The sequence below is a fragment of the Camarhynchus parvulus genome, chromosome 1A (assembly GCF_901933205.1).
Source record: "Camarhynchus parvulus chromosome 1A, STF_HiC, whole genome shotgun sequence".
In the NCBI taxonomy this organism is placed as follows: domain Eukaryota; kingdom Metazoa; phylum Chordata; class Aves; order Passeriformes; family Thraupidae; genus Camarhynchus; species Camarhynchus parvulus.
The window spans coordinates 1372659-1400191 of record NC_044586.1 but is presented as its reverse complement, the minus strand read 5'-3'; the positions used below and the strand labels follow the sequence as shown (position 1 = coordinate 1400191).

At 40.1% G+C, this 27533-nt stretch overlaps 1 protein-coding gene across 2 annotated transcripts; it reads right to left on the bottom strand.

The window, feature by feature from the left end:
- Positions 1-63: 63 nt before the first annotated feature.
- On the bottom strand, positions 64-26523 carry LOC115910181 (solute carrier organic anion transporter family member 1A2-like). 2 transcript variants are annotated; one of them, XM_030960120.1, is made up of 15 exons: positions 26502-26523; positions 14380-14478; positions 13136-13277; positions 11641-11773; positions 10571-10677; positions 9537-9683; positions 9133-9231; positions 8468-8701; positions 5872-6036; positions 4752-4947; positions 3755-3920; positions 2936-3120; positions 2320-2384; positions 1083-1200; positions 64-223 (listed from the first exon to the last, which is right to left on the bottom strand). In XM_030960120.1, the coding sequence occupies exons 2-15, from the start codon at positions 14437-14439 to the stop codon at positions 64-66; spliced, it is 1977 nt and encodes a 658-aa protein (XP_030815980.1). In that variant the 5' UTR covers positions 14440-14478; positions 26502-26523. The 2 variants fall into 2 exon arrangements, with proteins under 2 accessions (XP_030815980.1, XP_030815979.1); XM_030960119.1 differs by lacking the exon at positions 26502-26523 and having other exon boundaries at positions 14380-14492.
- Between the last annotated feature and the right edge of the window lie 1010 nt (positions 26524-27533).

The following is a 27533-nucleotide window of genomic DNA, read 5'->3' as shown; positions in this document are numbered from 1 at the left end:
ACAAGGATATATCCAATATTTACACCGCAATGGTTTTTTCCCAGCATGTCCTTCTGTGAAATGCTATTTCACTGCTTCTTGTCCTTTATCCTGCATTTCTATTGGTTCATTTAATAAGACTGGCTTTTCAGATTTCAGTTTCTTCCTTAAAATGAGGAGAACAAGTGTGCTTGGGATGTAGGACACTCCACGTAACACTGCTGGCAGGCCAAGATAGAGCCACCTGAAATAAACAATGAGTGTCATTAAATATATGCATTTGTAAAAAAGGGGCAGAACTGTTCAGCACACACTGCTTTGTGAAGGTTACACAGCCAGTCTAAAGCTTGTGCCCTGATGCTTTTGGGTCTCACAGAAGGTGAGAATGTTAGAATAGATAGTATGAAAAGGTAAAATGGCCTTTCGCACCTCCCAGTTTCAGGCAAATGATTTAGCAAGTGAAGTTAGGCACCTGGTACTCCTATGGTTTTATCCATAGGGAAAAGGGAGAGTCCTGAAAGGGTTCAGACTACCTGGTTAAAGTTTCTAAGTATTCATAAGAATATTCTTCCAAACCAACCTCAATACATTACTACAAGGAATTAGCATGAGGCCACAAGTTCGACAAGATTTTTCTTTAAAAATTGCACATCAATCATTGAAGGACTACAAAAACATGGAGTTCAGTATTCTGGGCCAATTCCAACTTAAATAACTGTAACTTCTCCATAAAATTCTTCTTTTTTAAATTCAAGTACTGTTTCAACCATTTCCTGTTCAAAGATTGCACCCATTGAACCTTTTTCACACATAAGCTAACTGCTTTTCAGTATTTTTTCATAATTCAGAGTTTTCAAAGCTTGTTCTTGTGAGAGGTTATTAGTGAATATTATGGCACCAGAACATTTCTGTTCAAAGGTTTTTCCAATGTCTGTGTCAAAGGTTGCACTTTGCAAATAAAGCCAGTGCCAAATAAAGTTGTATCACATCTCTAACACAGGAGCAGTTTGTCTGCGAGGGAGACACAAAGTGCATAAAATTACATCTCGATGCATACAATAATAGAGTAAGAAGGAGAAATTAAAATAAAGTAGAAAACATACCTGTATGTGACAACATCATACATCCTACATGCTCCTTCTCCACCGCAAGTCATAGTACCCCACTTCAAGCAAGTGGTGTCTATCAAAGCTCCAAAATAAATGGGAGATGGAATTCCAGCTAAAAAGAACATGAGCAAAGTTTTTGTGACGGGCAATTTCCCTCTGGTTATCAGATCCATCATAGAACCTATGCTGTTTGTCACCCACTCCATCTGTTCTGTCCTCTTGCAGCTCATAGCCTCATTCTCTATTTATCTTGTGCTCTCTTTTCTTCCTACCCTCAGCCAAAGATTTTCTTCCCTGCAGCCTGTTAAACAACATCCACATGCAGCAGCATGGACAGTGTTTCCTATTCAGAACTCAAGGTTTTCTCTCATCAGTGAGAGGCAATGCTGCCTTCAATAAACATACACAATAATAGTGAAGGAATGCCAAATGGCTTTCCAGCGAGCAGCAGATGTATCCCTCTGTCCTGCTTTCTGCAATATACAGTTAATACAGTTAATTTTCTTCTGAGCAGCTGGTACAGTGCTGTGGTTGGGATTTAATATCAGAATAATGTTGATGACACATTGATGTTTTAGTTGCTGCTAAGGAGGGCTGACATCAGGGAGTTCTCTGTGTCTCACGCTCTGTTTGTGAGGAACTGCAAGGGAAACCAGGGAGCAGCATGGCCAGGACAGCTGACCCAAACTGGCCAAAGGGGGATTCCACAACCTGCAGTGTCATGTTTAGTACACAGAGTGGAGAGAAGTGGCAGGGAGGGACTGACTGCTGCTTGGGGGTGGGAGGGCTATTGGTCAACAGCTCACAGACAATTCTATTCTGCACACTTTTCTTCCTTTTGTTTTATTCCTCTCTCTATTTTTCCTATTATTATTATTTTACTTTCTTTCATTCTAAACTATTCTTTACTTAACCTGCATGCTCTACCTTTTTTCCTGCTCTCCTCCCTATTCCATGTGGGAGGAGAATAAGTGGATGCCTGGTACTTAGATCCTGACTGGGGTTAAATCAAGATACCAGCCTATTACTCAGTATAAAAAAAATTCAAATTGCAAGCAGTTCTACTTTGCCATGCTCTGAGAGCTGTAAAAAAAATCCTAAATGCTTCCTGATCAAAGGCACTCCGCAGAAGCAGTGACTCCTGTGCCATGTCCATAGCCCTGATGGGATCCTTCTCTAGCTCTAGGTCAGCCCTAACTGCTCTTCTGAAGTGTGTGAGGTATTTTCTTACCAAATACTCTTGAAGCCAGCCCATGGATACCCACTCCAAATGACTTCTCTTCAGGCTTTAGAGACCTGTATGATAATTGCATTGTACATTTATTGGTAGAGGTGACATTAATAAGAGATGTTTAACCTTTTTTTAAAATCAAGTTCTTCATCACATTAGGCCCAAACCATTCTGACAATGAGCTCATTATGCTCATAAGGTGATGTTTGCTGAAAAGTTCCTTATCTAGGACTGCCAAATCACAAAAGGAAAAGCTACTGTCAAGTTATGGTACCAGGGCCAACACAAAGTGCAGGGCAGTTGTGCCTTAATCAACATCATAAATTATGATTTGATTAAAATGATTGATAAATTCACAGGTATCACACACCACTCAATATCCCAGTGCCCCGACTCAGGGCTCCTGCATTCGTTCAGGATAAAGCTGACAGCCAGAAGATACATCAGATTACAAAGGTGACATGACACTGAACCTTAACAGCACAGAAATGACATTAGATTTCTCTGCTCTTCCTCCTTCCATATGCAAACTAAACACCTTTTAATTCCCTGGAGAATTAAAACCTCACAATAAAAAGTCTGGTAGATTTCATAAGACAAGGAAATTTTACTGTACCTTATTAAGACCATGTATCCAGGCATGGCTGCTAAGGAAAAAATGAAGCTGCAGACTAATGTCAAGATTAAAAAATAATGGAGCATCTTGTCACAGCTTTCATGTCCATCACAGTGGCCCAGAATTGCAGAGATGTTTTGAGATGAAAACCCTGAGGCTGCAACACAGGTGCAGTTTTCAAATACCTATCAAAAGAGTATTTTAATCACACAGATTGTCCAAACTCACACTCTGAGTGGCAAACCCACACTGTTGGCACCCATCTCACTGTCTCCTGCCCTCAAACCTGTTACTCATGAGCAGCACTGCACTGAGCCTCCCTCCCAGTCTGCCAGGCACAGGTCCAGCCATCCCCTGTCTTTGGGGATAAAATTCTATAATGCCTGGTTACCTGTTTAAATCTACAGGGTAAAAGAGATTATTAAGTCCATGCTATAGACTTTCATTTTGGCTAAAATGTTCTTGGGCACTCAGGTTTCTAGTTGGCAGCACCTTCAGAATAATTTCTCACTCCTTGTTAAGCATTTATTATTCCTTTAGTTCTTAATAGAGAAGAATTCTCCTTCATTATATTTTTTAATTTAAAGTTAAACTGATTTTCCTATGCAGTTTGAAATTTCTGGTGCTATTCAATGAATTTGTTAAAATCTTTTACCTTATATATTCAATGTACATGAATATATAAGGTATAAGGTAAAAATATATTAATATATATTAAATGTACATGAATGATGTACATGATTCCCCACCCTATATTGGTATAAATATTTGCCACCTACTTTATTTCATAGTTAGAGTACAATAAAATGTATGCTTTACCAAACTCCTTCCAGTTCCTCTTGAGGATTTACACCCAGCAAGGCAAGGTGACACATAAGTGATTCCATTGCTCCCACAAACTGGGTCCCAGATTTTAAGTGGGCAATCACAATCCATGTTGCAGCCAGCCAGGAGAGTATTTTCTGCATATGAGACTTGCTCTATTCTGAAACACATTCAGAAGATGAATAAATATTTCAGTAATGAGATACCCACAGTAACCCTCTGCAATGCTTAAGATTCTCTTCTAGCTCAAGTGTTGAATCAGGACCCAATCCTACATGCTCCTGCCCTGAAGTCATGCGTTTCCATCTCACTATAGGACACTAATTGTATTGTATTACATTAATATTGGAAATTAGGTATGAATACCCCACAGCTTTTTTCTCATCTATGGCCTGTATGTTCTTGATTGTCCATAAGGGTTGTATCTGCACCTCCATGTCCATTTTACAGACACAAAGCACAACCTGGCCTAGTGGAAATGTCCCTGCCATGGGGCAGGGGGGTTGGAGATAGAGGCTCTTTAAGATCCCTTCCAACCCAAACCATTCTAAGATTCCCAGTGATCAATGGCAGGCTTCAAATCAAGAAACTGCAGATAAAATATCCTCTCATAACTTGATAGTCATCAAATTTGAGTAAACCAGTGTAAGATCAAGAAGGGGATTTTTTTTCTCTCTTATTCTGAAATTGCACTGACGTATGCCTAATTTGAGCAACAATTTTTATTTTCACCTGCAGTTATATGACTTTACTAATTGTATTAGTAAAAGAATTAATATGGACATGCAATTGCATGAGCCTTGACATGGATATCTTTTTTAATACACTTTTGTTGTTTGAAACAGGGATAAGAGACCTACTGTCTAATGCAAGCAGAAAGCTTTGAGAATTTAGAAGAGGGAACTGCAATGGATCTCCTGGCTGATTTTTGACAAGAAAAATCATCCTGGTGTCTTAAGACTGAAGTCCTGCTGAGTCCCAAAGAACATACCCTTGATAGGAAACGGTTAGACCAGCAACTGGTGAGGTATCACAGACAGTCCAATAGGCAGCAAAGTAGAGAAGGTATTCCAGTAAAGATACCCAAAATGCTATGCTCGCAGCCTGATACATATTTATCTTGAATTTCTTCATGAACAAGCCTCCAGAAAAATACCCAACGCATAGAACTGGCAAGTTGTAAACACCTAGTTAAACAAGTGAAACTTCCATGTTAAAATAAAGGAGACCATCAAAGCTACTCTACTACAGGGCAGCTAGAGAGGGAGCTACTACAGCTGCTGTGAGGGAAGGTTGTGTTTGGCAAAGACTCAAACAGTGCCTGGGGCTGAATAATTTAACTACAATCAGAAATGGGTCTCTGCTAATTTCCTTTCACAGCCAAAACCTCTGCCAAAGTCAACAGCAGGTGAGAACTGCTTGGGGAGTGAGCTACAGGGTAGGGCTAAAATTATTAAATGGAAAATGGCAATCTAGAGTTGCACTCTAGGTCCAACTCAAAAACAAACACAACAAAAACAAAACAAAAACAAACAAACAAAAAAAAAGAGGAAGGAAAAAAATTATATAGTTTCAATCCAGCCTCTGGCTGGGAAACTCAACAAAAGTTGAGTTTCTGACTGAGAAACTCAACAAAAAGATCTGTGCACATCTTAATTAAGTGCACATCTTAATTAAGTGCACATCTTAATGCACTCTAAGCATGACAGAAAGGAGGAACAGGCTTTCAGTTTTGAGATGAGATTACTAAATGTGCTCTCACATCATTCTTTGATGATTGATGCTTAAAAGAAGCAAATTCTGACTGAAAGACACTTTGGAAGTGGTTTTGAACAAACATCACATGGCTTAGTTTCATATCAGCTGAATTTTCTGAGCCAATGCAAAAGATAGGAATTAGATTATAAAATTGTGCACAAAAAACTAGATGTTTAGCAGAAAATGTATTGGCATTTAGATATGCTGTGTAATGTGATATCCCTCACCTGTAGAAGCATTTAACTTTAGTATGTATATATAAATACACATGAACATATGTATATATGTGAAAATATGGATGATTTGAATAGAGACATCACTAATGGATAGAACAAAGCAAAACACAAACATACCAATCAAAAATATGGCATCTGATGCAGATTTCCCAAACTGCTGTTCCAGGTACTTGGGCATGAAGGATATCATGCCATCAAAGGCACTGAACTGTAGCACAGTTATGCATATAAATAACATATACACAGGGTTGTGGAACAGAGCCTTGAGGAAGGGGATGAAATCTGCAAGGAAATAATGCCTTGAGTTAGTGTGATGCTTTATGAACACAATGTGGCTGTGGGGGAAAGGGGGGAACAGAAATGGTCCTGAACTGGATCAGGATAAACCTTGTGCTTTGCCACACACCACAGGCCAAAGATTCCTTGCTTAGCCCAGGGTCTCCTCTACCCAAAGATACCCTCACACACACACACACACACACACACACCAGTGCAGCTGTTCCTTATTAAAAAGTAATAAATCACAGCGACAGCAGCTAGTGCCCCATCTTCTCTCCCTTTTCCCTCATCTCATGCCCCCAGAGCACTCAGCAAAACCCCTGTCCTGCAGCTGGCATCCACAGGGGTTAAAATGCACTCTAGAGCTCTGGCAAGCTACCCCAGAGAGCTGAACTCTGATTTTGGGGTTTCCTGCTGGGGCAGAAGAGGCCTGAAGAGAGCTGTGAGTACAGTTATTCCCACCATCCTCTCAAAATCTGCATCAACCAGTTTTCAGCCAGGTAAGCATCTGAGAAACTGATTCACACAGGTCGTTCCTCTGAGTAATGCCCATTAAGTCAGGATTTGAACCATAAACACAGCCCCACAATTCCCCTTTGTCTAATGTTCTCTGTTAATCAATGTGCTGAGCTATTGTCAAAAAACTCTGCAGATAAATTTAGGCATCTACAAAACAATGACTGGGTCTGACTGAAAGTGGGCACCACTTAAGATGAGTGTATATCTTCCAGAGCTAAGCAAGTACCTTATTAGAAGTAGATCTGTATGCAGATCTCTCAAAAATTAGTCAAGTATTAGAAATACTATGAATAGGCTGCATTATTTACAGATGCAGTGGCATTTTTAATCAGAGCTTCTTAATGAAATTTTATTCTTATTAAATTAATTTCCTTTTAGGCTATTTTTAACTATAAAAACATCAAGTTTTGACTTGAAATCCCTTAAAAAGTTGTCTGAATATGTCCTGGTCAATAGGCTGTGAGTGGTTGAACAGGGGTTGGACCAAGTGACCTCTACAAGTTGCAGCCACAACTATCCTGTGGAATGAAAAGCTTCTACATTCAGGATATTCAGGGACAGTGAACATTGCCACGAAGACAGGCAGGGAATGACCATGAAAGCATCAGCTCTGAAGGGACCCTGTGAAATAGGAGTTTCCTTGAGCCAGGCCTCATAAGTTCTTGGAGATCTATTTCACACCCAAGGTAGCTCAGCTACCTTAGAAGGCATAAATTCAGCAGGATGGCTTCTGTGGCAGTGTTGGAAACAAAAAGGTTTTAATAAAAGGCAAAATAACAAACTCTTTACAGAGAAAACCTGATGTATGTGCAAGAGGCCCTCCTGCCCCTGGTAAATTGCCTAAGCAAGACTTCTTAGCTCTTATCCAATTAGCTATCTCTAAGTTTGAAGTGAAGTCTTCCAAGTCCTATGAGATGCCTTTTTTACTTGATCGAGAAGAGAAACTTTTAGACTTATTACATTTTTCAAGAGACAAAAGATAGTTTTTTCACTTTGTCAACAAAGAGCACATTCCTGTAACCCTGGAGAACTAAGGAGCCACACCTGAGCTGGGAGAACAGTATTTTATTCATGGATTCATTTAAGGCTAGGTGACAGCAGAAAGAGATGCTCTGGTTATCAAAATGAAGCTGCAATATCAGCCAGGACCTAAGGACTCTGGGTGTGGTGAATCTGCAGGACCCAGCTGGGAACAGCACAGAGAGGGAACTTCCACTTGGAATTTACTTGCTGAAAATTTCTGAGGTCCTGCCAGAGGGCCCTGAGCAGGACAGGCTGCCCTGAGGATCATAGCCTTTGACACAGTTTATTCACTTACATCTTCAACCAGGATATGTAGGGAGGATTTTTCCTTTAAATAAGGAAGAAAAAAAAATCCTCCTACAACAACATAGATTTGAAAGACCACAGATGTGAAAGCTGCCAGGTGACTAAATGTGAGTGGAATACATCTTTGTTGAGCAGTAATTAAATGTTTATGAGGCACTTAAGCACCTGTCAATTCCCTTTTAGGGCTTTCAGCTGGACTCAAGAAATGCACAAGATTTTTGTTGGGTTTCTGCTTTTCTGCACAGTGAATGTGGGGTACAAGCAATCAATATCTGCACCTCATCCCCAGCTCACTGAGCTGTAACATTCCTACCCAGATTTCAGAGCTTCAGCCCTCTCTTGGGAAGAAGAGATCTACGTACGCCTGAACTGCAGGAGGGGAAAAGGATCTAGATCCCAGATCTAGGAAATCCACTTTCTTCCTCTGCAAGGAGCCATTCTAAATTCCTGCACAAATCCCTTGAACTGCAGAGACATCAAAACAGAGCAGGCGCTGCACATCCTGGACCCACCCTTAATTACAAAGTACACTGAGTTCACATCTCAGGACTAAAGTTAGAAAGGAATAAAATGCAACACAACTTGCCTTTAGCAATTTCATACATGGTCTGTTTGGTTTCATTCTTATCATTTTCTTGCAATGGTGTTGCAGTTTTTTCACTTGTCTCCTCAGGTTCACTGGCTTCACCTTCCTTCACGAGGGACTTGGGCAAGAACCAGAATGGAATTGCCACCAGGAGATTGAGCAGTGCACAGATCAAAATGCCCAGCCACCACGCCCCAACCCAGCGGGCATCAGTGGCTGCTATCGTTATCTCATCTGGAATAAAACACAAAAACAGACCTCTTGATCACTTCAGAAACATTCTTTGCTGTCATTTTGGGCTTTCCCAGTCACCTCTGACACAAAAGCATTTCAATGATTGTTAAAATGAGGCTTATGAAAAAACATATTCTCCAGTTTTCTTTTCTAATGTTGCTAATTTTCTGGCAAACTTCAGTGGCTTGTATTAAATTAATTCTAGTCCTTTCCTCTGTTAAGCCAGATAACACAATTTTTCATCAAATAATTTACAAGCAGATTGATTTGTGCATATATGAGTTTAATATTATACCCAGATCTTCCATTCTCAAATAAACACCAACAAACTCAGGTGGGATTAACTCATATTAGCAAGGAAACATCTTTTAGCTCTGAAAAATACACCAACTACAGACTTAAAACTAAGGTTTTATATGTTCAGCCATTACCTGCACCTACTGATCCAATGTCAACAAACAGCTCTGCACAGAATGAAGCCAACAACAAACCAAGGAAGGGGCCAATTACAGTTGCTGTATGTAGACACGCTAGAGTCGGGAAAAGAGAAAACATTCTAAATTAGAACCCAGCCACGATTATCTTCTTGGAATTGTTACATATGGCTAGGACAGCTCTACTGGAAAAGCATTTGCACCTAAAAATGGCCTGATTCCAACAAGTTTCTCTCTGGTTAAATTACAAGTTGTAAAATATTATTGTTTTTATAAGGCAATAATTAATGTTTTCTGCATTCCTTTATTGTGCTGAAGGACATCACAATAATCCTTTCTTTTGCTTTTGTTTATGTGTGTAGGCTTGGAGAAGGGGAATTACCACAACAGGGTGGATTTACCCAGGTAGAAAGGTGAATTCTCTGCTTTGGCAAAATCCTCCAAATAGGAAATTCCCAAAGGCATGATGGGAGTTTCACCCATTCCTCTCACAATGTTTCCAACCATCACAAAAACCCACAGCAGGGACCCAGGCTCTTGTTCACATTCTGTGGATGAAACAAAAAAATAAGAATGAATGTTGTAGTCCCAATTATTAATGAAAATCTGGAGACGAAGAAATGACCAATATCTTAAGTTTTGGTGGGTAAGCCTGTCCTCCAAAAAAAAAAAAAACACCTAGTCACAATACTTTTTTACTTCCTTTCTCTCCTTGAACTGGGATTTCTCCATCCCATAGTCTGCTTCAGGATTCCAGTACTCTCTCCCGCTTTGTCATGCTGAGATTTCTCAGTGCAAATTCATTAACCAATAAAAACCAGCTTTGTTAGCAGCAGCTGCTGCCTTTCTGGGTGACTGACCACAAATGAAACCCAGATCTCCTGTTTTAAATGTTAAATTGCTGCCACCAAGCACAGGTGAAGCAATCCATGTGCAGATCTGGTCACATTCAGCCCAGTTTTCCCTTTACACAGGAAATGGACTCAGATATATGAATATCACAGCCTTGCTTGTCCATAAACCAATAAAGAAACAATCATCTTACCCAAGTATATTCAAAGACATGAAGATTTTTGGGTTCTATGTGCATATTGAGTGGCTGTACGTCATTTAATTGAAAATTATTTAATAAAGAAACAATGATCTTACCCAAGTATATTCACAGGCATGAGGGTCTATGGCATCTATGTGCCTGTACATCATTTAGATGAAAATTATTTAATAAACAATCACCTTACCCAAGTATAGTCACAGGCATGAGGAAATTTGGATTCTATGTGCATATTGTGTGGCTGTACATAATTTAGATGAAAATTATTTAATAAACAAACACCATTATTTAATAAATGAGTGATTGCTAATAAAAACAAAATTCCATTTATTTATACACTATAGACATAGAAAAAAACATTAACAGACACAGGAAAAGTCCTACCTGTTGATGGTTCCTCTGTAGGCAAAGAGGACAAGTTGTGATTAACAAGGCACAGAGGCATCACTGAAACATTTTCCCTTTGTGAAATGCTGCTTTCAATGTGATACCTGTTGGAAACAAAGGAAAGAAAGCATGTACAGGTCAAGAAGATATTCATGAAAACCATTCTCATTTGCCTGTGCTGGTGTCAGGGAGCTACCTATAAGAGTGTGCAGCTGTAGCAGGAAGGGAATCCATGTCAAAAGTTAACAGAGAGTGGTGCCAAGGCTGCCAGAGTCATTCCACACTGGACACAAGATTGAAGGATCGAAAAATACCTTGCTGATTACAGCCTACCCAAGCTTACATTACTATTTTTTTTAAGCCAAGAAAAAATAATTCAAAAGAAGTTGAAGGATCATTATGGTCAGTACTAAATTTGCTTCTAGCTACTCTTTTAGTCAGAACAGGTAGACGACATCTCTGTACTGTGGATATAAGAAATTAATTTGGCAGTAAAAATAGCTTGAGAAACATCTATTCCTTATCCTCTGGGAGGTCTCTTCCTCTGAATAAATTCCTAGAAGTGTGAAGAAGACAGAGTCCCAGTTTTCACTCTGCATTGTTCAGGTTAAAAAAGATTTACACAACGTTGTCATTTTGTTGTGCCAGTTTGTGATGATTCATAATACCCAATTTCATTCTTGCCAACACAGTGACCAGGTATGACCTCTCATCCAGGTTCCAAACCAAGAGGTCTTTAAAAATCACAATTTCTATTGGCCATCCAAGCAGATAAGAGCTAAAAGTGACAGCATCACAGCTGTTAGTTGGGAGAGCCCATGCAAGGGGGAGCAAAAGGATGAAGGCAAAGGCAAAGGCAGGTGCCCAGCAGAGGGGTGACTCTCCTCAGGAGGTGGTGACTGACTTTTGGAGCCATCTCAGGAGAAAACCCAAAGAATCTGCAATGGTCAGACTGAATCCATGCTCGGCAGTATCTCTCCCCATGGGCAGCACCCTCAGTGCGAGGATGAAAGGGTTAATGCCAGCAAGGACCACAGCAGCTGCTGTGAGCTAAGCACAACACTCACCTCCCAAACAGAAAATGAGGAAGTGATATCAAAAGACATCCGAAGGACAGAACTGTGCAGCCCAAAGCAATTATCCTGGGTCTGTGAAGCTTTGCTCCAAAGTAACTCACAAATGCTATCAGCAGCAAGTTACCTGCAAAGAAAACCTGGGTCACCATCTGCAAACCAAGGCATCCCATAATAGTTACAAACCTGAGCATGTCTTGTGAGCTCAGCTGCTGTTTCTTTTTTTGTCTTTAAAAAGTGTCACTAGACAGGGAACTGCCTACATGGTGCAGTAATTCCTGCTATGGTCTTTTTTTGGAAGAGTTACATCACATGAAAAGAACATGAGAATAAAAGGCAGGATGGAAAAGAGATCACAGTGAGAGAGATTTTTGAGTGCACCTTTATAGAGGAGAAATTTCCCACTACTTGGCATAGAGATCAGGCCCAGGGACTGCAGAATAATATAGGAATATTATTAGTAATATTCCCCTAGGATACTTTGTTTGGTAATGTGTAGAAAAATACAGAAGTGTATATCATAGTGTTTTTGTGCTGAAAATAATAAACACAAGATGACCACCATACCAAAAAAAAGGAATAATAATTTAATATTAATTTTATTAATTACTTAATAATAAAAACACACAGGTTTTTATACCTAGTACCATTTAAAAACAAAAATGTACTAAAAATCTTCATTTTCCTCACCTCCACTTTCACTTAGAAGCAGTTGATTTTCTCCACTTATTGCTATGCAACTAAGAAAAGAATCAAGCTTCATGTTATGAATCAGGCCCTATAAAAATAGCAATTTAATAATTTTACACCTACTAATTTTATGATCTTTTTGTCAGAAGAACAAAATCATGTCTCTGAGTGACGAGCGTCATGCTCTGAAAGAAAATAATGCTTTTTTTATGTATCATTTCTAAACAGGCTGTGCTGGATCAGTGCCTTGGATGACACTTAAAGATGCACATTTAAGTTTATCACTGGACAATAAAACTTACTGACAGGCAAGGTAAGGGGCACTAAAAGTAGAACTGGAAACTTTCTTTGCAAGGACAGTTGTACAGGTACAAAAACTTAAAATATTATTGAGTTTAGATAAGAATTCACAATCCACTCCAACCAAGTTTAATTAAAGGAACTGCAAAATGCTAAATATGACCTTAAATTTAGACAAAGTTTACATAGTTGGTTTGTTTTGTGTATTGAATATTTCTGAAGAAAACATCTCATAAGCTAGTTCTGTTTTGTTGGTTGCTCTGTCATATCTTATGATAATGCAGAAATTTGCTGAACCAGTTTTTAAACCTAAATTTGCCCATTCAAGTGGTCCTACTCATTTCTAAGACATGAAATGGTTACATATCAGCTCAAAAGAATGACAGAGCTGGCCACTATTGTCACACAGAGTAATTGAGAGCAGATGAGAGTCACTAAGACATGCTCAGACCACATATTACATTTTCAAAGAATCAGGAATATCAAAATGAGAGATTACCAATTTCAAAGCTTCCATTAATGATGCCCACTAAAGAAGCTGGGATATTAAACTGCTTCTCTATCTGTGTGTACATGCTGTTCATGTAAGCACCAGACATGGTTTTCCCAAGGAAGGCAAGTGACAGTGCCAGCAGAAATACCTAGGAAGGGAAGGGAAGAATGCATAAAAAATTACATATCTATGAATATTCCTTGGTTATTTCCTCCAGCGAAGGTGTGCTTCCAGTTAAAAAAGTGAGCAGCTCTGCTCCACTGATGTGTGCGTAAATCCCATCACCTATTCCTTTCTAGAGTTATGGCTTCTCTAAACAAAAAAAACAACAACAACAAAAAAACCAACCAAAACCAAAACACAAAAAAAGAAACCAAAAAAACCCCAAACCAAACAAACTTTGTTCTTCATCTTCTCCAATTGACCAAGACTGCCTTCAGAAACCCCAGGTCCCATTTAGCCAGCCAAGGCTGCAGTGCCTGCTGCAAGGTTGCCACCTGCAGGACCTTCCCATCCCCTGTTCACCCAAATGACAAATTGCTTGCAGAACTGAGATCCTTTCCTTTGGTGGAATTATTCCATCCAGGATCTGCTCTCCCATCTCAGCAGAGGTCATGAGGCCAGAAAAAGTAATTTCAACCAAAAGGAGTAAACAATATGTCCTTTTTGCAAGACAATTAGTAGCAACTGACAGCTAAAAAGTTAAAATAATGAGTGCAGCAGTATTCAAATCCTTTTAACTTCAGGCTTCTTTATAATCAATATTTATGAAAGGAAATCAATATTATTTTTAAATACACCTGCTGCAAAAGCTAAAAATCAAAAGAAATGCATTTGCGTTTTTAATTACTATTCTTTAAAAAGCTACTTCACAAGATTTTCTAGCATTTCTTGACAATTTGAATTACCATTCAAGATCAACAGGCAGTTTTTACTGCCACATCCCAGCCAATAAAGCTAATTTCACAGCTTTAAGGAAGGGTAAATATGTTAAACTGGAGGGATTACACAAAGTCAGTAATGAAGCTTCAAAGCAGCAATCGATCAATACCTCCAGCATATCACAGAGTGAAAAGTTCAGGGAGAGCAAAAACCAGCACAGCTGTTTACAAACTTTTATAAGGGCATTAAGGGTAAAAAAGAAGAGCTTACCCATTCATTTTATCAAGGCTGCAATTTCTACCAAAATACTGTAAATGCAAGTAATAACAATTGTGTGTTCCTACAAAATTGCTAAAATATTGCTGTACCTTCAGCTTGGAAATGCAGCAGAATTTGTCCTCTGCATGTGGCTTCTCAGGCTCCTTCATGTTGCCTTTTTTAATCGACACTGGTGTCTGTTTCTGAGTCTGTCAGCCATCCCATTACAGTGTTGAAAAAAGGTGAGAGAAAAGAACAAAAGGTTTTGTCCCATGTTTGCAAAAATATGATATTCCTTCTAGAAGATTTGATATTTTAGCATTTTCCTTCAATAATTGCAAACTGGATTGCAACAAAGCCTTCCAGCTGATGAATTTTATTCTAAATTAAATAACTTGGTTAGAGTAGAGACATTAAGCTCTTGGAATTAAAATTAGAGGAAAACAAAATCAAACCAAAACCACCAGACCAACTCAAGCTCTAAATGGACACAAAACAGACTCCATTCTCCTTCCCCTCCCAAGATTTTCAAAAACATTCCTCTTTATTCATCTGCCTACTTTTGCTCATCTCAACTTGATTAGAGTGTCTCACAATGCTAAGCTGCCTGCTCTGTTGAAATTTTACGTATATTCCAAAAGTGTGTTCAGAGAAGGAGCAATATATTCCAGGGATTGGATATACTGACCTGTAAAAGCCCCAAGACATCTGAGGATTTGCACAATGAATCAAAATTTTATTCTATTCATTCCAAGGGCTCCTACAGAGACTCCATTAAATAAAGTTATGCAATACAATTGCCAGGGGCCTGATGGAGGAATGTGAAAAAACCAGGGCAAGGCAGAGCCCTACCTGATAGGCAGGATGGATACAGGTGAATTTCCTCTTTTTGGCCTGGGGTACACTTCCCAAGGGATCCTGCAGCACCTGCTCTGCTCTGTGCTTTCCCCCTCATGGGTCCAGGGATGGGGAGAAGCTTGACCAGCCCACCAACAGGACTCAGCTGCCTTTCAAATTCTTCACCTCAGCACCCTCCTGGCCAATCTCTCCAAACATTCATTTCTACAACAATGTTAATCCTCTCAAATGTGTTTCCTAACTAACTTGATTCCTAGCTAGTTCACAGGCATTAACTCCTTCTGTAGCTACCTTCTCACTTGCAGTTTTTAAAAGCATAATGCATTATTACAGCATTCCTGGAAATACCTTACAATTAGCTGTAGGTGCTCAGCACTCAGACAATTATCTGTGATAGATACAGAGATTTTATCTCTGCTTTGCTCACAGATACTTCTACAAACTGTGTACAATCACAGGACTAAACTGTGCTCACACAGCTTCTTTTTTTTTCTTTTTTTTTTTTTTCAATTTGAAATAAAATTTATATCCCAGGGAATCATTTATGTCTTATCTAAATACTGCTTTTCTCTGAAGCCCACGAGCAATACCAAAACATGACAGCAATACCCTATATTTGTCCTCCTCTAGGAGCTGGCAAAGGGATTCTTTCCCTTTCTGTACCAGTTTCACTCTATTTCCCTGCATTTCACCATCACACACAGGGAACATCATCTGGCTAATTGCAGGTTTTCCCTCCTGGTGCTATAAGATACCAGACAGCAACCTGTTACCTGACTTGGGGAATCAGACACATCACACTGCTCCTCATGCAGTTTCAGCAGTCAAAACAGCATTGTTTGCCTTTAATTATTCATACCTTCCCTCCGAGCACAAATTATGATCCAGGAAAAAAAGCATTTCAACCAATTTTTTACTGGGAAGATTATTAAGATTATTAATTGAATAACCAAGTAGACAGATTCATTATTTCCAGCTCTGTTTCTGAAATTGCTTTCCCCAGCTTTATAATATTTTGTGGTCACACTTCATCAAATGTTACTGATGCCAGCACAGACTAAAAGCCTGAATTATCAGATAGACACAGGTGCATAACTCACTCAGCTCAGGTGCACTCACACCACACTTTAAGTCCAGGTTAGAATTTAAATTCTCATTTCTGTGCCTTGAGATGAACCAAGTGTGCTCCCACTCTCTTCTCCATCTACCTGTCTCCATTGTACATTCCTCTTGGGTACTTTGGTTACACTCTTGGGCTCTTCAGACTCACCTGCAAACCTCTTTAGCTCATTAAACAGACCACAGTATAGCTCTATTAAAATACAGTTGTATTAAAATGGGTGTGCAAAAGTTTGTCCTTGGGTTCTTAGTGACCTACCAGCACCCGAATCCACTCATGTGAGCACCTGCACCTGAATCCCAGTCATGAGCCTGCAATGCTCATTTCAGGGAACAGGGCAGTAAAACTCCTCCCTCCACTTCTGCACTGAGCTGGTGACATATTTATGGCAGGCTAGGAGGGTGGCAATGCCCCAGAACTGCCTCTTCCAGTCCTCTCCACTGTCTGAGTGAACCTGCAGGGGCAGCCAGAAGGACAGACAGGTGATCAGAAGACACCCACCCTGCACATGCACAGAGATTTCTCACTGTGGGGGCGGCTCAAAGCAGCTGGAGGACACAGAGCACCCAGGGTGACCTGGGCTGAACAAAGCTGGCTTAAAACCAAAGCTGAGCCTTCCAGTGAGGACCAAAAGAGGCTGGTTTGGTGCAGCTGCCAGCAGCAGGCGGGCAAGCACTGAGACATCGCTTTGGACCCACTTGTCCCACACAGACCCATCACATTAAATCACATTTCACTGATGCCTCCGGCTCAGCTTTTATATTTTCACATTCTGTGCTGCTTTAGTGTGTGGGGCTGAGCTTCACATTAAGGGATGCTGAGCTCTGTGCACAGAGCAGGGAGACAAAACAATTCCTGCTCCAGCTGGGCACCAAGGACAAATGATCCAAATCTCAGCCCAAGAGCACAAACACCGTGGGCTGCAGAGAGAAAAACAAGCAGGGTGGGACTGCAGGGGCTAAAGCTGGAATGGGACAAAGAACTGCAAGGTGCAAATGGAGCAGAACTGATCCCAGGGACAGACCCCGTGCCCGGCCGTGCATTTTGGGGCCATTTTGGTTCATCTTGGGTGCAGCCCTGGCTGGGCTCTTGTGCTGCCCAAGGTGCATCCATGGAGGAGATCCTTTGAATAAATCCCTGCTTTATTCTTTAACCCTGCCCAGTCTCTGCCCTAGCTCAGCCTTCCCAAGGCATCATCGCTCTACCTAACTAATAAAAAGGAAAAAAGCACCCAAATATCTGGATTTAAAGTTGATGATGCAATGTTTTGCAAGTTGCCTTGCCTAAGTCCCAAGAGGATTTGCTACTTTCAAAGTACAATTCATCTTCCATTTAGCTCAGCTTAGTCATACAGATAAACTGCCACATCTTTATTTTGTTTACAGGGTCAAAAATCACAAAACATAATGATTCAGAAAGCAATTATGGTGGCAGGATTTTTTAACTAATTTATTTTTCTGGTTGCAAAAAGCTTTTTGAAATCTTGTTTTACCAGGTACAGTTCAAACTGTTACTCAAATGCAATTACACGAATGTTAGACTGAGACAACGGAAAATCTCCTCACGGCAAAACAATGAGGTACTTACAGTTCTGAAAAGGTTTCTGCAAGAAATAACTGTTATGGCATACTTGAACTTTGACTTTAAATCTACATTGTTGAAAATTAACCAAGTATGGGGCAACTTGTGTTTTTGCCAGATTTCAGTTGTGCATTTTGGAGTACTCAGATGTGACAGACATGGACTGAGTTCTCAGAAGGAAAATTAAGCCCATCTCTCTCTCTTCCCTGCAAAAACAAAAAGGCCAAAGGGCTACACCTGTGTCAGATCTCTGAGTGTGAGGTGCTGACACTCCTGTCCACTGAAGACATCCAGAGAGCATCCACAAGCAAGAAAGGAACTTTAGGAGTGCACCTAAGTGTGTAAATTTACAGGCTGGGTGGACTTTAGGAAAGGGTGACACAAGGTCAGAAGGGAAGAGGGGAATGAGATTATTCATTACTGATTTACATTGCAAAATCAGAGAATAATTTGACCAAGCACAAATAGTTCTGGTTAACACGACAAGAAGAGATCATTTGACTTCAATTAAGTCCATCAGACATCTCATCTAACAATCAGTAGATACACCTTCAAGTCCTCAGTGAAAGATGCAGAGTACAATCCATTATTGGTCCTAGTCTCAGTGTTATATGTCATGATAATTTACCTACCAAAAAAGGACATTTCTGCCCTCACTCTAAACACAACACCTTATTTTGAAACCTCTAAGGTCCAATAGCTCTCTCCCAGCACTGCAGCTGTAAGCAGCCACTTCTAATCCATGAAAAGCTGGGAATGTGAACTGCATCTGCACAGAACCACAGCACCCAGGGGCTGAGGATGTCATGACACAGAGCAGGTTCACCATCATTTTCCCCATGAGTTCAGATTCAGGGTAATGTTTAAAACCATTTTATTTCTCAGAAGTTTCTGCTGAGATCTGCTTCTCTGGCAGTCCATGCACCTCCCAGCCAAATGCAGGATAACAGGGAGAGTTTCTTACAAGGACAACACAGGATTTGCTTCTCAGGGTTGTGCCCTGATCTGGGTCCACACTCAAAAACTTCACTGCAAACTTCAGCCTTTGAACAGACCAGCAGAACTGAGCATAGGAACCTCACAACAAAGACTCTTTTACAGCATTTTCACTCCTTTCACCCTCTCATAGGGGTCCCAGCATCTGCATAAATGAAAAAAACCCTGCTCAAGATATTTTGGGAGCCTACTTCCTCAAAAGAAATAGAAGAAGGATGCAAAATAAGGAGAGATATAATAATTTAACTGATTCTCCATCAATCAAAAATGCATTTATATAGGCAGTGTTTATACCAAACTAATCAAGAGGAGCCACAAGGTCTCATTGTAGTGACTAGTGAAGAGACTCAGAGGTAAGACCTTGATCTACTCAAACTAGGTAGAAAAGCATCCATCTGCATTTAGTAAAAAAAGAAGGGTGATGTTTACCCCTGTATATGCACAAACACAGACAGGCACAAAACTTTCTGCCCAGTTTGAGCCTGAACTCAGATTTACTTTGACCACCCAGTAAGATTTCCTTCCCTTTCACCTCAGTGGAACTCATGTCAGCTACAGAGTACATAAAAATTCAGATCTGTCTTCTGTCCTCAACTCTGTCATCCACTCTACTCATCCCTTTCAATGCATGGTTGCCTCAAATTTTTACCATGTAACACAATAAAAAAATAAAAAAAATAAAACCAAAATAAAAATAAAAACAACAAACAGACTTTTCTAAAAAGCATTCAGACCCATTCCTTGGAGATAATACTGCATAGGTGCAAAGCATTATTGCTGTCTGGCTTCATAACTAGTTATTTATTTAAACCAGTGATACTGCCATAACATTTTCTGCCTTTAGAAAGCAGTTTAGCTCATTGATTTGCATTTGTATGTATTTGGGGGCTTTGCTTTTGTTTTGGCAAAGCATATTCATGTCTTCTAGCTTTGCAGCAAAATTTATGAGGACATAAAATTCCTTATTCTTCATAAAGTTTGCTGCAAGTCTGGAAGATATTCTGTTGCACAAACCTCTGGTTTTAAATGTTAGGAAACATAAATGCTTCAATTGTCAAAACAGCTTTTCAGAACGTTGAAAACCTAATTATATACTTTTGGGCAGTGCTTCCTTGTTGAAGTACAAAGGGATTTGTTGTGTGATCAGCTTAGAGGCAAATTGTCTCAGGAACATACTCTGAGAAAAGCTGAAGGAACTAACTGCAGGTTGACTGGCAGCTCAAAGCTTCAAAGTCTCCCTGGAGCCTTTTCCTCTGGAAAAAATGACATTACCTGTGATTCATCCATCAGTGGTTTATGTAACCTGATAGCATTTCACTTCCCTATCCATCACTCCAGGAGGATTTGGGGTGTGACAATGTGCTTTGTGTGCAGAGATGGGTAAAGGTGACACTCCTGGCCTTTCTGGGCACTCTGGACTCAGCTCAGTCCTAAAGGGTGTGAAACATCTGAGGGGAAGATGCAGGATCTTTTGGGAACCAGGCACCTGTGAGCACAGCTTTTCTACAAACATCTCATTTTTGAAGCATGGGAAATTTTCCTAGGATCCCCTGAAATAGATACTCTTCCTCAGCAAGGTTAAAGTTGCATGAAATATACATCCCCTTTTGGCAACAAAAATTAAAGTGCTTCAAATAACAGTGTAGCTTTAAGAGTTTCTGATAAAAAATACCTCACCTCTATGGTGATAATTTCTACAGTTCTTTCAACAGTGGCTTTTTTAGCTTCTACAAATTGTTATGAGTGTGATAAAAGGCAGCAGGATGATGTATGACTTAAAGCAGTGGGCTGTAGCGATCCACAGCACCATGAAGATGATGCCTGCTTATGACAACATCCTAAAAAATAGTTTAAGAAAGTGTTAACCTCTCGTTTACATGAAGCATGAAATGTACTGTTGACATGAAATGATATATGACATTGTCAACACTGCTCATTTTTCAACACAATATCCTAAGCACAAAAGAACACAATTGCAATAAGAATGTGGGGATGTGAGAGCTGCCTAAAATGAAAAGAGCCGTTTGCAGCCCATGGGAACTCTAACAAAATGAAAGTTAGTTAAAACTAACAAAAACTAGTTAGAAAAACTCCCCAAAACTTTCACTTTTGTTAGTGAAAACTAACAAAATCAAGCCTACAGTCACTAGAATCATGGTCACTATCCAGAGTGGAAACATGTAGGAATCCTGCAAATCAAGAAAAACAATAATAATAAAAAAGACTACCTATGCAGACAGTAGTTTATGGAGCAGAAAATACTCTGAAATCAAAAGCAGAACTCAAGATACCCACTCTAAATGAACAGTAGGTATCCAACACCTGTGGATTTTAGACACTTCTCCTGAGATCTGTGCCTCTCTCTTGCTCTGCACAAGGCTCTTTTCTCAATCAAATGCCTTTCCCAAGGTGACTTTTCAGCTTTTTCCCATTGAAATGTTATCATTCATAGGCACAATGAGTTAATATGAAATTATTTCAAGATGTTAATGACTGAAAGGATCCAGAGCCTCCTTTTTTCCCCCTTCACAATAATGCCATGCTTTCAATTTTCCACTGAGTGTTTGGCTCAATAACCATTTATTGTAAAAAAACACCACCTTTTGGCCTAGCCATGTCACTTGTAGCTCCTAAATTATTTGTGAGAGCTCACATTTAAGTACTGACTTTTTACACCATTCCTGAATTCTATTATCAAGGATGAGCTCAGCCAAAAGTGGATTTGCTGCTAAATGGAAGGAAACAGCAATATTTGGTGTAAAAGAAATTCCCAAAAACAGACCAAAAATCCACTACATGTTTTCAGATGCATATGCTAAACTTCTAATGAATTTTTAGGGATTTCTTACAGACACTTCCATGTACCTCTTCATGTTCCTTGCGCTTATCAAAGGTTTTTCTCATCTCCAAGCAGAATGAAAAGGTCAGGTCTTGCACTCACACACACAATGATTCAGGCATGCTGTAAATCCAGCCCTGCTGCACTTCTTCTTGAAGAAGGGCTATGTTATTTTGCAGCTAGGTGTGCTGGCGTGCCATAAATAAATTAATTAATGTTTCATGGTATTGGCAACGTAAATTCTCCTACGTCAGCTCACAGACTGCATCTACCCTTGGTGAAAAATTATTATGAACATGACTGATCCTCAGTTCAGCACAAGCCTCCCTTTTTACACAGCAGGGAAAATGCCACTATTAATAGCAGAGCTGTCAAGACAGCATCATCTAAAAGGCTCAGAGTGTTTCAAGACAAAGCCACATTGTCATCCTCTTGCAGCAGTTTGCAGAGAAGAGAAAAAAAAATCTGATTTTTTAAAAGTGGGATAGTTTAAAAGAAAACTTAGTTAAAAGTTAGGCACTGCCTCAGGTGTGGAGGGCTGGCATGAACCTGCGTGGAATTCTTTTGGAAACCAGCAGTTTCTCTAAGAGGTGACTGATTTCCTTTGCTTTGCATTTCCCAGCGATTCACCTGCAATGGAATAAATCTGGGCAGCACAGAGGGTGGCTCCTGGTCTCACTGCACCTTTGCAGATGCCTGTGCTCTTTATCACAGCTGCTGGGGTGGGGACAAAGGGATGGAGAGTTCTCACAGTTACTAAATCAGAAGCTGCACTTCCACACATGCCTAATTCCTCTTTTTTCCCCTAACAGGAGCATTTAGGGAGACTTCATTCTGTCATTTTATAGTGATGGGATGGCCAAATTGAGGCCTTCCAGGACCTGGAGGGAGCCCACAAGAAAGATGGAGAGAGACTATTGACAAAAGTATGGAATAACAGGACATGGGGGAATGGCTTCACACTGACAGAGAGTGGGTTCAGGTGGGATACTGGGGAGAAATTCTTCCCTGTGAGGGTGGTGATGCCCTGGCACAGGCTGCCCAGAGAAGTTATGGATGCTCCATTCCTGGAAGTGTCCAAGACCTGGCTGGATGGGGCTCTGAGCACTCTGAGATAGTGGAAGATGGCAGGGAGTTCGAATTGGATTAATTTTAATGTCTCTTCCAACTCAGGCCATTCTATGATTCTATAATTCAATATATTTACACTGTCCTTCCTTTCAGCAAGGCTTTTTGTTCTGCTTTGAAGAACACATGAATCCAACACGTTAGAGAACTCCCTGCACTATGGCAGAAGTGGCAGGTGTACATTCCAGCAGGATCTTGGGAACCTGAACACCTTTTTCTACATTAATTGCTATAGAAAATGACTGAAGAGAATTAGCACAGCAGGAAGTAATGGCTGACTTGGTTTACCAGAAAGGAAGAACAGTTTTCCATTCCATATTCCCATTTACCATCAGCACTGTTTAGAGCCCTGAGAGTGATATTGGTAACCAAAAGGGAGTCCTGCTTTTGCTTTTAACTTCTGTAAACAGGTTGCAGGAGAGACAGGGGGAAAGAAAATCAAAAGTTAAACCTTCTTTTGTATTCAAAGGTAAATTTTTGGATGCAATTACAACTCTATAAACTGTAAGTAAGAATGGCACTAGGAACTACAATTCCCCAAGCACTGGGATGTCAGTTCTGCCTTTTCTGATCTAAACATGGAGTTTATTTCCCCTGTTTGAGGGATTCCCAGCTACAGGCACTGATTCAGCACAGGCTGCTGAGCTCATTCTCACAGCAATCATTAGCCAGAGTCCTTGCAGGCTACGTCATTGCTCTGTCAATGGCGTGAGCTGAGTAACAAAATACATCATAAAAGTTGGTTTAAAATACTCCTGACTACCCAAATTACTCCTTTTCATTTGCTCATCAATCCCATGGATGGACACTGTTTATTTCTGAATCATCTTTTTTTCCTCTGGGGGAGAAATGAGTAACTTTCCACTTCTTACCTCTCAGCTGCTTCTTACATATTTCTTCCTCAGGTTTAACATCACTTTTGGGATCAACAGGAACAGCTCTTTGTATTTTTATCAGCACTGGAATAGCCCACATGCAACAGGGGTAACAAAGAAAGTTGTGCTAAAAGCATATTTAATAAAACACTATTTGAACAAAGCAGTTACACACAGCAGAAAGTGCTAACAGTAGAAAAATCAAAACTCACACACACCAGAAAGTGCAAGCATTGTGGTTTGCAAACAAGAAATACTGGGAAGAGAACATTATAGTCAGAATTTTCAGACTTTGCCGTCCAAATGTAAAAATTTAGGGAACAATCAAGGTTCCTATCATTATCACTTGTCTAGAGTGATTTTACACTCCCTCTGATGTTCCACATAGTTTTTAGCTCACAGAATTCACAGAATAACTAGGCTGGAAGAGACCAACTAGTCACAATAGTGCTGCAATAGTGTCCTGATAGTCAGGACAATCCTGGATATTTTAGGACTTATAAAATGACAGCAGAAACCTGATTTACTCTTACTATTTCAGATTTCGCCATATAGGGTACTTTGACTTTTTCAGAGGTGCTGGCACTATCAGTGAAACCTCCTTTTTATGCTTTACTTTTGGTTTTTTGGGGTTGATTTGCTTGACTTTTGCACCTTAATTAAAAAAAGATTGAAAGGCTACTGAAATTGCTATAAACAATTGCATTAACCATTGTGCTCACTCACGTAACAGCTACAAGCTGTGACACAGGCACAGCTCTGTGTCATTACTGGGAATATTTACACTGATGGATGGTAATGCTGCTGCTGTTCTGATTGCTGGTTTATTCCAAAAACTGAAATAAGTATTGAAATTGTTAGTTAATGACTAAACCTTTCCTTTTTCCATTTTGGTACAACAGGCCAACTCATCCACGAGTTATTCCCACACTTCCAGCTCCTGGTAACTGAGCAGCAGGGGAATTTACTGGAGCCCTCTGCCTCACACAGCTGTGCAGCAGCTGGGGAAGTGCCTGCACCAGGGAACGTGGCTCTGACACTCCCAAATGGGGGAGATGCACCCATTAGCAAGAGTCTTAACGTGTCTTATTAATGTTATTAAGCAAATGTAGAACTCAGCCATTAAAAGTGGGAACCAGCTGCCCAGCAGGTGCCAAGAGCAGCCTAAGAAAAAGATGTCAGTAAAAGGGAGACAGCCTTCAATCTCTCTCAATAAGAGAGTTGAAGCACCCCTGGTGGAATTAATTTAATTTGCATTTAGGCACCCACAATGCAAACATCTGCACCTGAGTCACCCAAGGCTGCTTTTGTAGGCAGGAAGGAGAAACAGGCACAGACATCTAAGCTGGTTTAGACTCCTGCATGGGAACAGGCACTGGGATGGTCTCTGCTCACCTGGCATTGGGTGACACAGGTCCCACGTGTCCTGGGGGGGACAGGAGAGCAGCAGAACCTTGAGACAAGGCTGTTCCCTGTTCCTCTGCTGCCAGTGCACAGCATGGGCAGCATTTTGCAGCTCCAGACACTGTGTAGGCAGCTTCCAGAAGGAATCAGGGAACTGGGAAAACATCTGCTGGGTTGTTTCTGAGCCTCAGCTCTGGTGTCACCCTCTTATAGGCACAATTCTTTAGACAAATCTTTGCATAAAGACTTAAACACCCATATAAATATCTAACATTACCATTACTGCTCAGAATAGAAGTGATCACAGATTTCTTTAATGAGAACACTTGATTTTCTTTTTCCTTAGGCTGATACAACACAGGTCAGAGAACTCTGTGTTGTCAACAGGTGAATGTTGCCATGCACAGGAATAAAGGGTTTTTTTCTAAGATCAAGGCTAAGGAACCACTTATTTTTACCACCTCAGTGGTAAAAATAGCTTTCCAGCCACTTAGTGAATGGCACTGACTGGAAAGTATTTAGTGCCAGCATCTTGAAATTCGAGTTATGAACTGTTCAGCTGTCAAAGAAATTTGACAATTCAATATTCCATTCCTGTTTGTGCAGGAAAACACTACTCCTGCTTATAAGAACTTGCAAAACCTTATTTTGTAAGGAGCAGCAAAACCTTACTTGTGTTAACTTTACATGTGACTAATTGCTGGATAGACTCCTTGCTGACCCTGCCAAGATGCTGTGCAGCCCAGGAGGCTGGCAATGCTCCTGGGACATCATGAGCCCACTTTCATTTCCACAATGCACTCAAGAAGCAGCCTTTCTGTTCTTCTCTCAAAGCATTAGTGGCTCCTCCCCAGTCTACTTTGCAGGACAGCTGCAATTAGAATGTGGGATCAATATTTATTTGAAAATTGGTATTTCATTTTATTTCTCTCGAGCCATAGCTTGATTCAAGTTTGATACAGAAGCCATTCACTTAAATGCCTTAAAACAGAAGAGATTCTGAGGATTGAGCGAAGTCTTTTAAAATCTTAAACACAAACTTATCTATCCATTGTTTTTCAGGATTTGAAACATCTCTCACCCAGGCTGAGCATAAAGACCTCTGCTGTGTGTCAGTGGCGCACAGACCTCTTTCCACCCAGGAAAAAGCACAATAAGGCATTTTCAAGTTCAACATCCAAGCAGGGAAGATTGGCTGATGTCAATCCCCAGGCAGAGTCCCTGTATAATTGTTTTTCAGCACAATACTATCTCTGTAAAAGGGGTTTAATCATGCCTTCATTTCAGAGGAGTGAAACTGCCACAGTGAAATTAACACCAGAATGTTATTTCATCACAGTCAAATTCTACAGTGAGTCTTTGGAGAGATAAACTTGTTTGAGATGTTGCACAGAACTTACTGTCTTGGTGAAGATAAAATACTGCACTTACTTCTCTTACACTGGGACTGTCCATCCAGAGAGGGAATATCAGGAACCTGGTGAAAAGAAATATATGATCATATAAAAACAGAGAAAAAATATCCAGCAGTAACACCCTTAAAAAATAAATTAAAAAAACCAACCACAACACACCAAAAAACTCCAAAGCAACATCTACAACAATCAAGAAAATATTTTGTCACTTTCTAGAGCCTCATTTGCAGACTGTTGTAATCAAATTGAGAAGTTACTATCCCAGCTAAATAGTCCTTCTGTATTCACCTCGAGAAGCCTGAAGTGAGCCAGGACTGGAACTTGAGCCATTGCAAGGGAAAGCTGCTACTACAGACTAAACCAACAAAGAAGGGGGTTTGCAGCTCAGGCAATGCTCTTGGCACTGAAGCACTCCTGAACTCTGAATTCCTGTTCTTGGGGATAGAAAAGATGCACATGGTAACTTCTCATCACACAGAACTTTTGCTCAGCTTTTGTGCCAGAACCTTGTCCTTTATAAATAATTAAAGACCTGTTTTTCAAAGGCATTGGGGTACCTAGCAAAGTTAAGGAAACAGAGGGGGGAAAAAATTGATTTGCCTAATTTCCACTGAAATCAGAGATAGATGGTTCTAATCTTGAAAATCTGCAATTAAGTAATCCATTGTATCATGTAATCTGTATCCTTGGAAATCTGCAATTAAGTAATCCATTGACACTAGATTTAGTCTATTAAAAGCTGTACATTTTTCCCTGAACCATACTCAATGCATGCTAGAGAAATAAATTTCCACAGGTAGTTTTATTCTGACATTTCCTGGCTTTTCAATCCTAGTCTTTGCCTCCTGAAGAGTATTAATTGACTCAATTTTCACACACGACAAAGAATCCACCTGTGTTAGTAAAACATGAGATTTTACATTCATAGTGACAGAATTTTCATTCACATTTAGACTTGACTGTAAAATGTACATGATTTCTACCATGTTAGCCTGAATGAGAACTCTAGCTGTCAATTTAAACAACTTTCACTCTTTTCTTATTCATC

What these genes read in the sequence shown, in the direction of transcription:
- LOC115910181 (XM_030960120.1), bottom strand. Translation starts at nt 14,439, where the DNA reads ATGAAGGAGCCTGAGAAGCCACATGCAGAGGACAAATTCTGCTGCATT. An exon ending in AGATGCCATATTTTTGATTG is followed by an intron (nt 4,948 to 5,871) that starts GTATGTTTGTGT and finishes TTGTTTAACTAG; the next exon opens with GTGTTTACAACTTGCCAGTT. An exon ending in TATGATGTTGTCACATACAG is followed by an intron (nt 224 to 1,082) that starts GTATGTTTTCTA and finishes TGTTTATTTCAG; the next exon opens with GTGGCTCTATCTTGGCCTGC.